The following is a 12639-nucleotide window of genomic DNA, read 5'->3' on the forward strand; positions in this document are numbered from 1 at the left end:
AGTCAGAAAGAAGTGCAACCAGAGACTCATGAAATCACCAGACAACAAAGGTAGGAAAAATGATTTTATTTTAAATTTAGTGATCAAAATGTGTCCGTTTTGAGAATTTATATCTGCTGTCTATATTTTGCACTATATTTGTCTATTTTTCTATAGTTACTGAGGTAACATTGCATATTTTAAAGTAATCTGCTTTGACATCTTTGAAAAAACCCCAAAACTCGTAAATGATAATTAACATTTTCTCTGTGTATAAGTGTGCTTTGTGGTTTTTTTTTAATTTTATGTTTACCATTATGAATTAATAAGATATTGTGTGTATTTTTAATATCTGATAAATTATTGTTTTTATTTACTTATTTTAACTGTTTCCTATAATTTTTTAAAATAATGTATACCATCTAGACATGTATTTTGATAGACGGTATATCAAAAATAAAAAAACTTGAAACCTGATGCATGAAAAATGAATGGATGAAAATGGGGGCGGGGCTAGGGTGGGATTGGGGGCGGGGCTGAATATTAATAGATGTCCTGTTTTGATGAAAAAAATAAATGGTCACGTTTACCTTAACTTAGGAGTCAGTAGGTGCATAAGTTAAGTGAAAAAAAATGCAGTTTAAAATGCTACTTAAAAAGCACTGGCGCCTAATAAAAGAGTGCTGAAATTGCACCTCCAGAGGCACCTAAGGACTCCTAATGCCACTGTAGGCATGGCTAATGCAAGTATGATTCACATCAAAAGTAGGTGCCAGAAATGTAGGCCTTGAAAACCCTGGCCTACATTTCTGGCGTCTATCTTTGCCAGAGGTGCGATTCACTAAATGGCACTGTCACATGATTGACACATGATCAGCAACCACTTTTAAGATGGGCATAAGTTTAAATGCATAACTTATATGTTTAGTACAACCTGGTTTTTGTGGTACCCAGGTCCATTCCTGTGGGAGGTAGGACCTCCCTTGTGGCATAGACCACCCCATAGTGTTGTTCTGTTTCTAGAAGGTAGTAATCAGTATTGCCACTAAATATATAAGTGGCAGCTCCTCCTTTGCCCTTCCTCGATGCTGGCCCCTTCTTTTGCAGATAAAATTTGACCACTTAGCAAATTTTATCTGTGTAAATGCTGGAAATACATACGTAAGTGACTCGTGTTGCCTCCTGCCTATAAGAGAATTGATAACTAGAGGCAAGCAGAAAGATCATAATCTGGGATTGCAATCCAGCGCCTGGAGACTTTTTAGTGTGTGGGAGTTATTACATTACATTACATTAGAGATTTCTATTCCGCCATTGCCTTGCGGTTCAAGGCGAATTACAAAAGAATTACAAAGAACATATTACAAGAAGTATCTGGTAATTTCTAGAGGAGATAAAGAGTAGATTAGGTTGCTTTGGGGAATCAGGAAGGTATTGGGAAGTGGAAGGAGCTAGTGGTATTAAGTCGTTTGCAGGAATTTCTTGAAAAGTAGCATCTTTACTTCTTTTCTGAATGTTTTGTAGTCTAGGGTCATAATTAGTAGATTGGAGATTTGGTTGTCGAGTTTTGCTGCTTGTGTGGCTAGGAGGCCATCATATAGTTTTATCCGTTTGACTTCTTTGATTGGAGGGTACGTGAAGCGAGTGTGGGTTTTCCTGTGTCTAGAAGATGTAGTTTGGATGAGGCGGTTGTTCAGGTAGGTTGGGCTGTTGCCGTTTATGGTTTTAAATAGTAGACAGTAAAATTTGAATAGTATTCTTGCCAGAATTGGAAGCCAGTGTGAGTTGAGGTATGACTCTGTGATGTGGTCGTGTTTCCTCAATGAATATATGTCTCAGTGCTGTGTTTTGGATTGTTTGTAGTTGTTTTATCATTTTTGATGGGCAGGGAAGGTAGAGAATGTTGCAATAGTCTACGAGACCTAGGACTAGGGATTGAACTAAGAGCCAGAATTGTGTTCTATTGAAGAATTTTCAAACTTGTCTTAAGTTTCTCATAGCTGCAAATTATTGGATTTGATTATGTGCACGTGTGTAGTTTTTTTTGTTGGGCAGGCTGCATTCTTTAGACACCATTCTATCCCTGAAGGTCTTTCTAATGGTGTATATCCTCGAGCAGTAGGTGCACCGTATAAGTCAGTTCTGAAAGCCCTGAAGGGCTTTTCTGAATTTAATGGGAGATTGAAGTAACGTACATGTCCATGTGACTCACCGCTTCAATTGCGATGATCTGCAGCTGCTCCTTGTCTGAGCTTCGGTCATGCTCTCCAATGACAACAACGTCAGAGTTTGGCCTGCAACAGAGCAAACAATGCTGTAAGTAGTGTGGGACTTGGCTTTTAATTTATAAACTCTGAGTAACTCAGTGGTTACCAAACTATTGATAATGAGGGGTTTCCAGATTCTTACACCATTTCTTACTGGAATGGTAGTTCTTATTTAGGACTAGAGGTGTTTTGAGTCAGTAGGTGGGCTTTATTTTGAAAGCTTAACAGTCGGAAACAGAGAATGAAGTGATGGAGACAGAGGTTTTACAAGTTTTGCCAAAATAAGAGAGAGAAGAAGAACAAGATATTCTAAAACAAGTCTATAGTGAAATGTATCAAACAGGATAAAACATATTAAATACATGGCTGCTAACTCCAGAAATCTAATCTATTTTTTAGATTTTTAAAAGTTTGTTCATTTCTTTTTGTTTTTTCCAGTAACCACTTATAGCTCCACACTGGTGGTGCCTCTGTATTTTTAATGGGCAGCGCATTGAGACTTGTTAATCATTTAAAGCAGTACAATTAGCAAGATTACTTGAAATATCCACTCATGCACATTTACGCCACGTAGGTAGATGTTTAAATACCTATCTGCTATAATAAAACCCTTAGCATGCGTGCACAGTTGAAACTCCATGTGGCCATGATCCCTGATCTGTGATCTGTGGCTCCATGTCGCCGCATGCACAGAAGGAGCCTTCGGTGGTTTGCAATGCATGAGGCGGTTTCTCCAGCAATGTTCCTGCCCCGATCTCTGACGTCAGCTGACATCTGATGACGCCTCTCCTTCTCACCCCCGGACCAGCAGCGGCAGCATCCGCGGGGCATTTGCTAGGCCAACCCACTTCGATAATGCGAGGTGGGCCGGCCTAGCAAAATCCCCGAGGCTGCCCAACCTAGCGGATGCTGGACAGTGAGCAGGTAAGGGAGAAGGGGTACTACTGGACAGGGGGGAGGTAAAAGGAATGGAGAAGGGCTACTCCTGGACAGAGGGAGCAGGGAAGGGGTGCTGCTGGACAGGGGGAGGTAAAAGTAAGGGAGAAGGGAAGACAGACAGGGGGAGAGAGACAGAAAGAAAAAAGACAGACAGGGGGCAGAGAGAAAAACAGAAAGAAAGAAAGAAATTCCTAAGTTTACACATCTATTCTAGCACCCGTTAATGTAACGGGCTAAAAAAACTAGTGTGGCCTAAATGTGCATGAGTCAATTCTCATTTGAAAGGAAGCTCTGGAATGAGAGGGCATAGGATGAAGTTAAGAAATGATAGGCTCAGGAGCAATCTAAGGAATTACTTTTTTTTACAAAAAGGGTGGTAGATGCATGGAACAGTCTCCCGGTAGAGGTGGTAGAGACAGAGACTGTGTCTGAATTTAAGAAAGTGTGGGATAGGCATGTGGAATTTCTTAGAGAGGGGAAGAGATAATGGTTACTGCAGATAGGCAGACAGGATGGGCCATTTGGCCTTTATCTGCCATCGTGTTTCTCTGTTTCTCTTTCTTGGCTCAATTGTTTTCATTGCTTTCTGTTTGGTTCTATTATGATATTTGGAATAAAAGTTGTACTCCTTTTATTACCGTTGCTGTTGGTATCTTTAAACACGTTCCTGGAGTACTTAGCCAGCTTTTCACAGTAAGCGTATGTTACTGTGATGACTGGATGAAGTGCTGATTTACTTTGACCATGGAAAGGGCTCATTTAGTTTTCTCCTGGATTAATACAACTTCCAAAAAGGCTGCAGAGGAAAGTTGAATGAAATGGATTTTTTGTTCCCCTCCAGGCTGGCTTTTTTTGTTTGTGTGCTACTTACCATGCTCACACTAGAAAATAGATTCAGTCTTATCCGCAACATAAGAGTATGGTAACCCACCAGCATTACCTGGATCACTCTTTTGCCTGTGCCTTAATTACACCACTATATCCAGTTAATTTTTCTTCCTTAGGAAATGGTTCTGTATTATGCTGCAGTGTGAAGCCCCATTATACATTCAAACTCTAGATAGGAAATGGGACATCCAGGCCATGGACTTCACAGTTCCCCCATTATTTTACAAAAGGGTCTGGTGAACATGGAAGCCTTTTGTAAAATATGTATAAGGATTTTGGAAAATACATGTGTAGTTGCCAGCATGTCTAGTAGCAGCAGCAGCCATTTCAAGAAAAAAAAAAAACCCAACATAAAAAAAATGGCATCACTCAGCACAGCTTCTATATGTGAAGAGCTGGCATTTACATGTATAATAGCTAATTTTTAAAAATCACTTCCACATACAAATACCCAACAATTATAAAAAGAGTGAAGCTCTGAAAACGCCATTTATGTATTTTAAAGACTATGCAAAGTACCAGGCGCTAAGTACAACTGCCCCTTCAGTCACTAGTTTCAAGCCCTGACCAAAGCAAGCACTTTGCTGAAACTTATGTATACTTTGGATTAAGAGCAAAGGCCGACAGAGAGATCTAAAAAATATACATGCATTCTCACTTATCCTTGACAGGGAGATCCAAGATGGCGTCCCAATAGAGAAACGCTACTCCAGAGCTCTCCAGTTTTAAATTCTATTGTTGCAATCACTTGCCTTTGTCCAATAGTGAAATGGAAAGGGAAGATGGTGGTTTTTTGTCCCAAGACTCTACTTTCAGCCTCTTTGTGTATGGATTTCTCCCTCCAGCTCCCGTCTACCAAAGATACGGGGAGTGGGGGGTGGAAATCACAAGATGTCTGATGTCAGAGACCCTTTGAAATGCTCTCCTTGGAACCAGTGTCACAGTCTGTAGATTTCTCTCACCGTAGGTTTTCTACAAGTGCCTTTATTAGAGAGGGAAAGGGATTGGGACTTGTATACCACCTTTTTGTAATTATACAACCACATTGAAAGTGGTTTACATACAGGTACTTCAAGCATTTTCCATATCTGTCCTGGTGGGCTCACAATCTATCTAATGCACCTGGGGCAGTGGAGGATTAAGTGTGTGGGATTTGAACCCACAATCTTAGGGTGCTGAGGCTGTAGCTCTAACCACACTTAATACCATAGGGTAAAATTGTTATGATCTGTAGTTTATTGTCAGCTGCATTCCTGCCCTACCCTACTTGCATATAAATATTCACAAAACATATATGAAGTAAAGATATCACATATATATATTAGTTGACTTGTTTACTAATAATCTATTGGATCACTTCATTTTGCAAGTTATTCTGTGATAGCAGTTACATGGCTGCAGAAGAATAGTGATCTGAGGGCCAGGGATGGCCCACAGATAGTATAAGCATTCAATCTTACCTTGGATCACAGTGGGCAGCTGTTACAATCCAGTTTTCATTGATGATTGATCCGCCACAGTAGTGAGAACCAAAGTACTAGCAGTAGAAAAAGGAGATTAATTTCAATCAGACAGTGACATCTGTAACATACATCAGATCCTTGTGTTCTATTTTTTATAACAGTAGTTCTCAACCCACTCCTTGGGGACTGTCTGGCCAATAGCTTAGCTAAACATGAGATTTTATTTTTTTTTTGGGGGGGGGCGATGGTGAAACAGTTAACATAGGCAGCCACTAGACTCCCTATTTTCTCTGCCTCCCCTTAGAAAGCTTGTAAGTCAGTAGCAGCATCTTGAGTGTGCTCAGTTCCACACATGAACTGAGCATGCTCCTGGTAACAGCAATGGGGCTCAAAGTGCTGCCATTGACGGTCAAGATTTACTGATTGGGGGCGGACTTCTCATTTCTTTCGCTGGTGAGGCTTAGCGATCCTGGAGCTACACAGATTTATTTATTTACAGTGCTCCCCCGGTCATTTGCGGTCGGCGATTCGTGGTCCCAGTCATTCGTGGTATTTTTTGACCGCCAATGACCAGGCAGGAAAGGGCAGCTGGAGAGGCAGGAGAGAGCAGCCGGAGCGCCGGTGAGTGAAGGAAATCACTCGCGGTATGATCCAACCGCCTCTTCCTGCACTAAAGTCGGGCCTCACCAATCAGGAGCTGCGTATCAAAGCCCAACAAGATTTTGATAATTAAACTCAACAAATATGGTCATCCCACAATAATCTATAAAAATGCATAATTTGGCATTGCACATATAACAAAGGCAATATCCAAAAGTACGAGGGTGGTTTGAAAAGTTGGTAAAAAAAAAAAAAAAAAAGCGAATCATAGAGGGCTATACACTTTGGGCTCCTTTTGCTACTCTGCGCTAGCGGTTTTAGTGTGTGCTTGGCGCGCGCTAGACGCTAATGCCACTGTTGAGCTGGTGTTAGTTTATGGAGCAGAGCGCGTGCTAAAAACGCTAGCGCACCTTAGTAAAAGGAGCCCTTAGTACAGCAAGATTCTAGTTTTTTTTCATATCTTAGGAAAAATAGCTTACAAAAAAATGGCAGCTCACTGGACTAAGGGCTTCTTTTACTAAGGTGCGCTAGCGTTTTTAGCGCACTCAGGAAATTACCGCACGCTACACCACACGCTATGCTTCTAGAACTAGGTGTAGCGCGGGGGGCTATTCTGCGCGTTAAAGCCCTAACACGGCTTAGTAAAAAGAGCCCTAAGTGTATAGCCCTCGATGGAGACTACGTTGTTTAACTTGTTTATTTACCACACTTTTCAAACCACCCTCGTAATTTCCCAAGGTAAATAGGCTATTTGAAAATTGTCCACCACTTTTGCAGCGATAAATACACACTGATAATTAAGAACATAAGAATTGCCATCTCCGGATCAGACCCTGGGTCCATCAAGTCCGATGATCCGCATACGGGGAGGCCCCACCAGGTGTACCCTGGCCTAGTTTTAGTCCCCATATCACAGTATGCTTCTCAAGGGAGCTGTGCATCTAATTTACCTTTACCCGTATCACTCTATGCCACTCTTAAGGAGATGTGCATCTAGTTTACCCTTAAATCCTAGAACGGTAGATTCTGCAATTACTTCCTCTGGGAGAACATTCCAGGCGTCCACCACTCGCTGCGTGAAACAGAACTTCCCAATATTCGTCCTGGACCTTTGAGTTAGTGTTTAGAGCAGTGTATCTCAAACTGTGTGCCATGGCACAATGGTGTGCCCGGAAGAGAATCTGGGTGTGCCACAAAAGATTCAAAAATTTTACATTATTTTTAAAAATGTCCTTCATAAGTATACAGTACACTAGAATAGATGACATGTACATCAAGAATCTGTCAATATTATGAGCATCTGTGTGCTTAAGGGTACCACCGCTCAGACAAGCATCATTCTTTGATGTGATTGGTCTTTGAAAACTAACAGCAAGTAATTTTATTTGTATTTTTTATGCAGTACTTATCATAACTTGAGCAACAAAGCAATCAAGGCTTTGTTACTATTTGGATCTTCTTATCCTTGTGAACTTGGATTTTCAGCTCTAACAGAAATTACATCGAAAAAAGACAATGACCGCAGATGGAGGATGATGAAATGGATGTTTGCTTGTTGACTATCAAGCTGCATTTTGAGTTAATTTACACTCAAAAACAAACACATTCATCGCTTTGATTAGCAGTTTTATTCTATCTACTTTAGTTTCACCATTGTTACAAACTTTAAATAAATAACTCTCAAATTTAATTTTTTGTTGGCTTTGCAATTTTATAATTTCAATTATAATGTGCCACAAAAAAATTTGCTTTGTTTAGTGTGCCGAGCTAAAAAAGTTTGAGAGGCACTGGTCTAGAGACAGTTTCAAGTTAGCTGAATAGTAGCAGTATTTGGATTCTAGCTGGCTATATGCATCTGCTTATCTTGGCCTCAGAAATAGCAGGCCTAAAGATATCTGAATAAAATATACAGTCAAACCTCAGTTTGCGAGTAACGCAGTTTGCGAGTGTTTTGCAAGATGAGCAAAACATTTTCACAAATCGTGACTCGCAAACCGAGCGTTGACTCGATTTGCGAGTCCCCCCGCCCGCGAACCAGCATCGCTCCCCCGCCCACAAATGCCGCTCCTCCCCTGCGAACTGGGATCACCCCCCCCTCGTGAACCGGCATCCCATGCCCGCCCAAACTGAAGGTTTACCTCCATCTGGCACCGGCACGCACCACCAACCCACAGGAGGTGCTGGTGTCCGAAGATTCTGCCTCTTGCCGGACTGGGCCTTGAGCATCTGCGCATGCTCAAGGCCTTCAGGCTCCCGTCTCTCTCCGAGATTCTTGGAAAGAACGAGAGCCAGAAGACCTTGAGCATACGTAGATGCTCAAGACCCAGTCCGGCAAGAGGCAGGATCTTCAAAATAATTAGTGGGATTAAAAGCACCTGTAAGGGCTAACAGTTTGGCTGTCCAAAAGATAATACTCATACATATTTAATATAAAACCCAAATGAGTTTCCCAATGATGAGGATTATTACCTGTAGGGACACTTGCCAGGGCCAGGAGCCAGAAATTGCTTCTTCTCCATTGATAATCCTTTGTAGATTGTTCAATTCTGGTGTAATAGCAGGAACTCCACAGTCTAGATAACATCAGTGCAAAAGTTTTAATATAGTGCTATTATTTGTCAGTGTAGTGCTCTCATCCTCAAAGCTGCTAAGTTACGTGCATTTTGGAGAGAAGTTTCTATGTGCATTTCTTCTGTGACAAGCACAGAAAAATGTATCCCGTATGTTTTGCTCAGTAAGAGTAGATTCCGTTGGTAGTTTCAAACGGCAGTTCTTAAAAATCTAATATATTGAAAACTGCAGAGCACAGTATCTCTTTCACTTGTTCTGCACTAGTGTTCCCTCCACCCCCTCTCTTTGTCCTCCCCATGTTTCATATAATCCGTTACTAATTTTAACCTCTGAGATATAACCCCCATGAGATAAATAGAAGAGAGGAGAAAGTTCTTCAAGGGCAATAACATTTCTCTCATATTTATTTGCCATTTGAACACATAAGGATACAAAACTGGCACTTCCACGGGTAATTGTGTACTTATGCGTCTAAGTGGTAGAAAATCAATTAAGCACTATTCTGTAAATGCAAGGGGGCATTCATATGGGAGGGGCATTTAGATGTTACAGTCATGCTTTGCTCTGCTAGACAGTTAAAGTGGCATAGTACATCGGAAATAAATAAGTAAATAAATAAATGATATACTGCATTACGCAAGTATTCTATATCAGATCCGGGCATCATAGTAACATAGTAAAATAGTAAATGATGGCAGATAAAGACCCAAGTGGTCCATCCAGTCTGCCCAACCATACATACTCCACAAATTAATTTTTTAGTTTAAATGGTCATCCAGATGTTTATATAAAATAGGTTCCCACCATGCAGCATTGGGGCATCTAGATGGAAGAGCCCCATGTGTGACTTTGAGAGTGACCAGTAAGAGTAAATAGAAGAGAAGAGATGTGGGACCAGTTCCTGGACTTCCAAGAGTTAAAATCGCTTATACACCAATAAACTTTGCAATTTTAACTCTTGGAAGTCCAGGAACTGGTTCCACATCTCTTCTCTTCTGTGTTACCTGGTCTTTTGTGGTGCCAAGGTCCATTCCTGTGGTGGGTAAGACCGTCTCTGTGATGTAGACCAACCCCACAGTGTCGTTCGTTATTTGCAGGACGAGTAGATGCCATCCAATACTTACTCTGACCATACACAATGCCAATATAGGCCAGACTGAGAGCCCATAGGAAGTTCATGTTTATCCTTATAATGGCAGCAGACAGAAGTTCTGCATCTGCTGTTCCTTCCTTTATATAGTGCTTACCTAGTATAACCTTCAGCAGTGTATGCACACATCTGCCCTCCTGTATCAATCACATTTACACTGTCCTTGAGAGGCAGGAAAATTCACAGTTGGACATTTGGTCCTGTGTGAATTTAAGTTCTTTGTTTAACTTGCTGTTATCTCTTTGTGTGAAAGTCTGAGCTGAATATATATTTGTTCTTTGTAATATTAAGGGATTGCTTCATTGAAAAGTAAGTTTTATGGGGTCCATGAGAGGCTGGAAGCAACATAAGGAAATATATTTTTATAGAATGGGTAGTGGATGTATTGTATAACCTCTCAGTGGAGTTAGTATTAGAAATGAAGGGACATGCACAGAGGTCTGACGTCCAGCTCCATGCCCATACTGTCTGAGCAAAGCAGAATATGTAGCCAATATTTCATAAGTACTGTCACCTACTCAGTAAACCCACATGAAATAACACTATCATTCATCTTTCACAAGCCAAAACTTATTTTAGTGACATTTTGCAAAGTCTTCAGTAGTGCCAGTTGTTAGCCAAGTATTTTCTATGGCTAAACAAACATTGTCGGCACTGGCCTCATCATCAGACCTGCTTTATGTTAAACTATTTAATATTTTTGTTTTATATTTTTATTTGTGCTTCGTGCTCATTAAATACTTATAACTTAAAAACTTATCTTTGTTTTACTGTGTTGCTTCTATATCGGGAAGGGACCTGTCATAAGAATATAAGAACATAAGAATGGCCGCTGCTGGGTCAGACCAGTAGTCCATCGTGTCCAGCAGTCCGCTCACGCGGCAGCCCTTAGGTCAAAGGCCAGTGCTCTAAATGAGTCCAGCCTCACCTGTGTACATTCCTGTTTAGCAGGAACTTGTCCAACTTTGTCTTGAATCCCTGTAGGGTGTTTTCCCCTACAACAGCCTCCGGAAAAGCGTTCCAGTTTTCTACCACTCTCTGGGTGAAGAAGAACTTCCTTACATTTGTACGGAATCTATCCCCTTTCAACTTTAGAGAGTGCCCTCTTGTTCTCCCTACCTTGGAGAGGGTGAACAACCTGTCTTTATCTACTAAGTCTATTCCCTTCAGTATTTTGAATGTTTCGATCATGTCTCCTCTCAGTCTCCTCTTTTCAAGGGAGAAGAGGCCCTCTTTCCCAATTTCTTACTGTACGGCAACTCCTCCAGCCCCTTAACCATTTTAGTTGCTCTTCTCTGGACCCTTTCGAGTAGTAACATGTCCTTCTTCATGTACAGCGACCAGTGCTGGATGCAGTACTCCAGGTGAGGGTGCACCATGGCCCGGTACAGCGGCATGATAACCTTCTCCGATCTGTTCGTGATCCCCTTCTTTATCATTGCTAGCATTCTGTTCGCCATTTTCACCGCCACCGCGCATTGTGTGGATGGCTTAATTGACTTGTCGATCAGAACTCCCAAGTCTCTTTCCTGGGAGGTCTCTCCAAGTACCGCCCCGAACATCCTGTATTCGTGCATGATGGCTTTTTCAAGAAAAGTTCCCCCTTGTAATACTTTCCACACCATCCTGATTAGATACTTTCATCTCAAAGAGCAACTGAACTGAGCATGAGTGGGAGGGGCGACGTCAGCAGCCAAAGCACACTGCTCAGACAGCATTGGCACAGAGTTGGGCTGTAGCTTGGCCTTGGCCATCTTTCCCAGCAAAGGTATGATTTAAATGCAGTAAAGGGTAGGGGAGTCTGCACATCCATATCATCTATTATCTTTTCCTCTCACTTAGAGATCCTATATACTTGTCTCGAGCTTTCTTGAATTCCAGTACAGGCTTTGACTCCACCACCTCTACCAGGAGGCCATTCCACGAATTCATCACTCTTTTTGTGAAGAAGTATTTCCTCAGATTACTTCTGCTCTCTCTCCTTTTACCTTCATCTTATGCTCCCCTCAATCCAGAGTTTCCTTCCAACTGAAAGAGACTACATTTATGCCACAGAGGGATTTAAATGTCTCCATCATATCTCCCCTTTCCTGCCCTTCTTCTACAGCATACATATTGAGATTTTTAAGTCTGTTCTCATACATTTTATGACAGAGACCACAGACCATTTTGGTTTCCTTCCTCTGGACTGACTCAGTCCTGTTTATATCTTTTTGAAGGTGTGGTCTCCAGAATTGTATACAGTACTCTAAATGAGGTCTCACCAGAGACTTATACGGAACCATTATCACTTCCTATTTCCTGCTGGCCATTCCTTTCCATATTCACCTAAGCATTCTTCTGGTTGTCACCTGCATGTAAATAATTGTAAACAGCTTTGATTGTATCACAGAAAGGCAGTATATCATATCCCTTTACTCTTACCCTTTTCAACTTCTTTGGCCACCTTAAGATCATCATATACAATTATCCCAAAGTCTTGCTCCTCTTGCGTGCACAGAAATATTTCAGTCCCTAAACTGAACTTCTTCTTCAGGTTTTTGTAGCCCAAATGCATGACCCTCCATTTATTAGCATTAAATCTTAGTTGTCAAATTCTGGACCATTCTTGAAGCTTTGCTAGGTTCCTCCCTATGTTATCTATACCATCAGATGTGTCTACCCTATTTTACAGTTTGGTATCATCCACAAAGAGACATCCCTTCTACAATATCATTTACAAAAATGTTAGAAAGAAATGTCGAAAAAACGGTGAGGTAGATGTGTCTACCAGCACCTAAAT

General features: G+C 41.3%; 1 protein-coding gene across 1 annotated transcript in view; it reads right to left on the reverse strand.

The window, feature by feature from the left end:
* The window catches only part of LOC117359722 (chymotrypsinogen A-like), a 51297-nt gene extending 38883 nt beyond the window's left edge, over positions 1 to 12414 (reverse strand). Inside the window, exons 1-4 of the mRNA XM_033942939.1 lie at positions 12282 to 12414; positions 8606 to 8709; positions 5534 to 5610; positions 2192 to 2273 (exon numbers count right to left, since the gene is read on the reverse strand). Coding sequence (XP_033798830.1) covers positions 2192 to 2273; positions 5534 to 5610; positions 8606 to 8709; positions 12282 to 12414 — 396 coding nt within the window. The remainder of the gene's footprint in view (positions 1 to 2191; positions 2274 to 5533; positions 5611 to 8605; positions 8710 to 12281) is intronic.
* Between the last annotated feature and the right edge of the window lie 225 nt (positions 12415 to 12639).

The sequence above is a fragment of the Geotrypetes seraphini genome, chromosome 4 (genome assembly GCF_902459505.1).
Source record: "Geotrypetes seraphini chromosome 4, aGeoSer1.1, whole genome shotgun sequence".
NCBI classification, from domain to species: domain Eukaryota; kingdom Metazoa; phylum Chordata; class Amphibia; order Gymnophiona; family Dermophiidae; genus Geotrypetes; species Geotrypetes seraphini.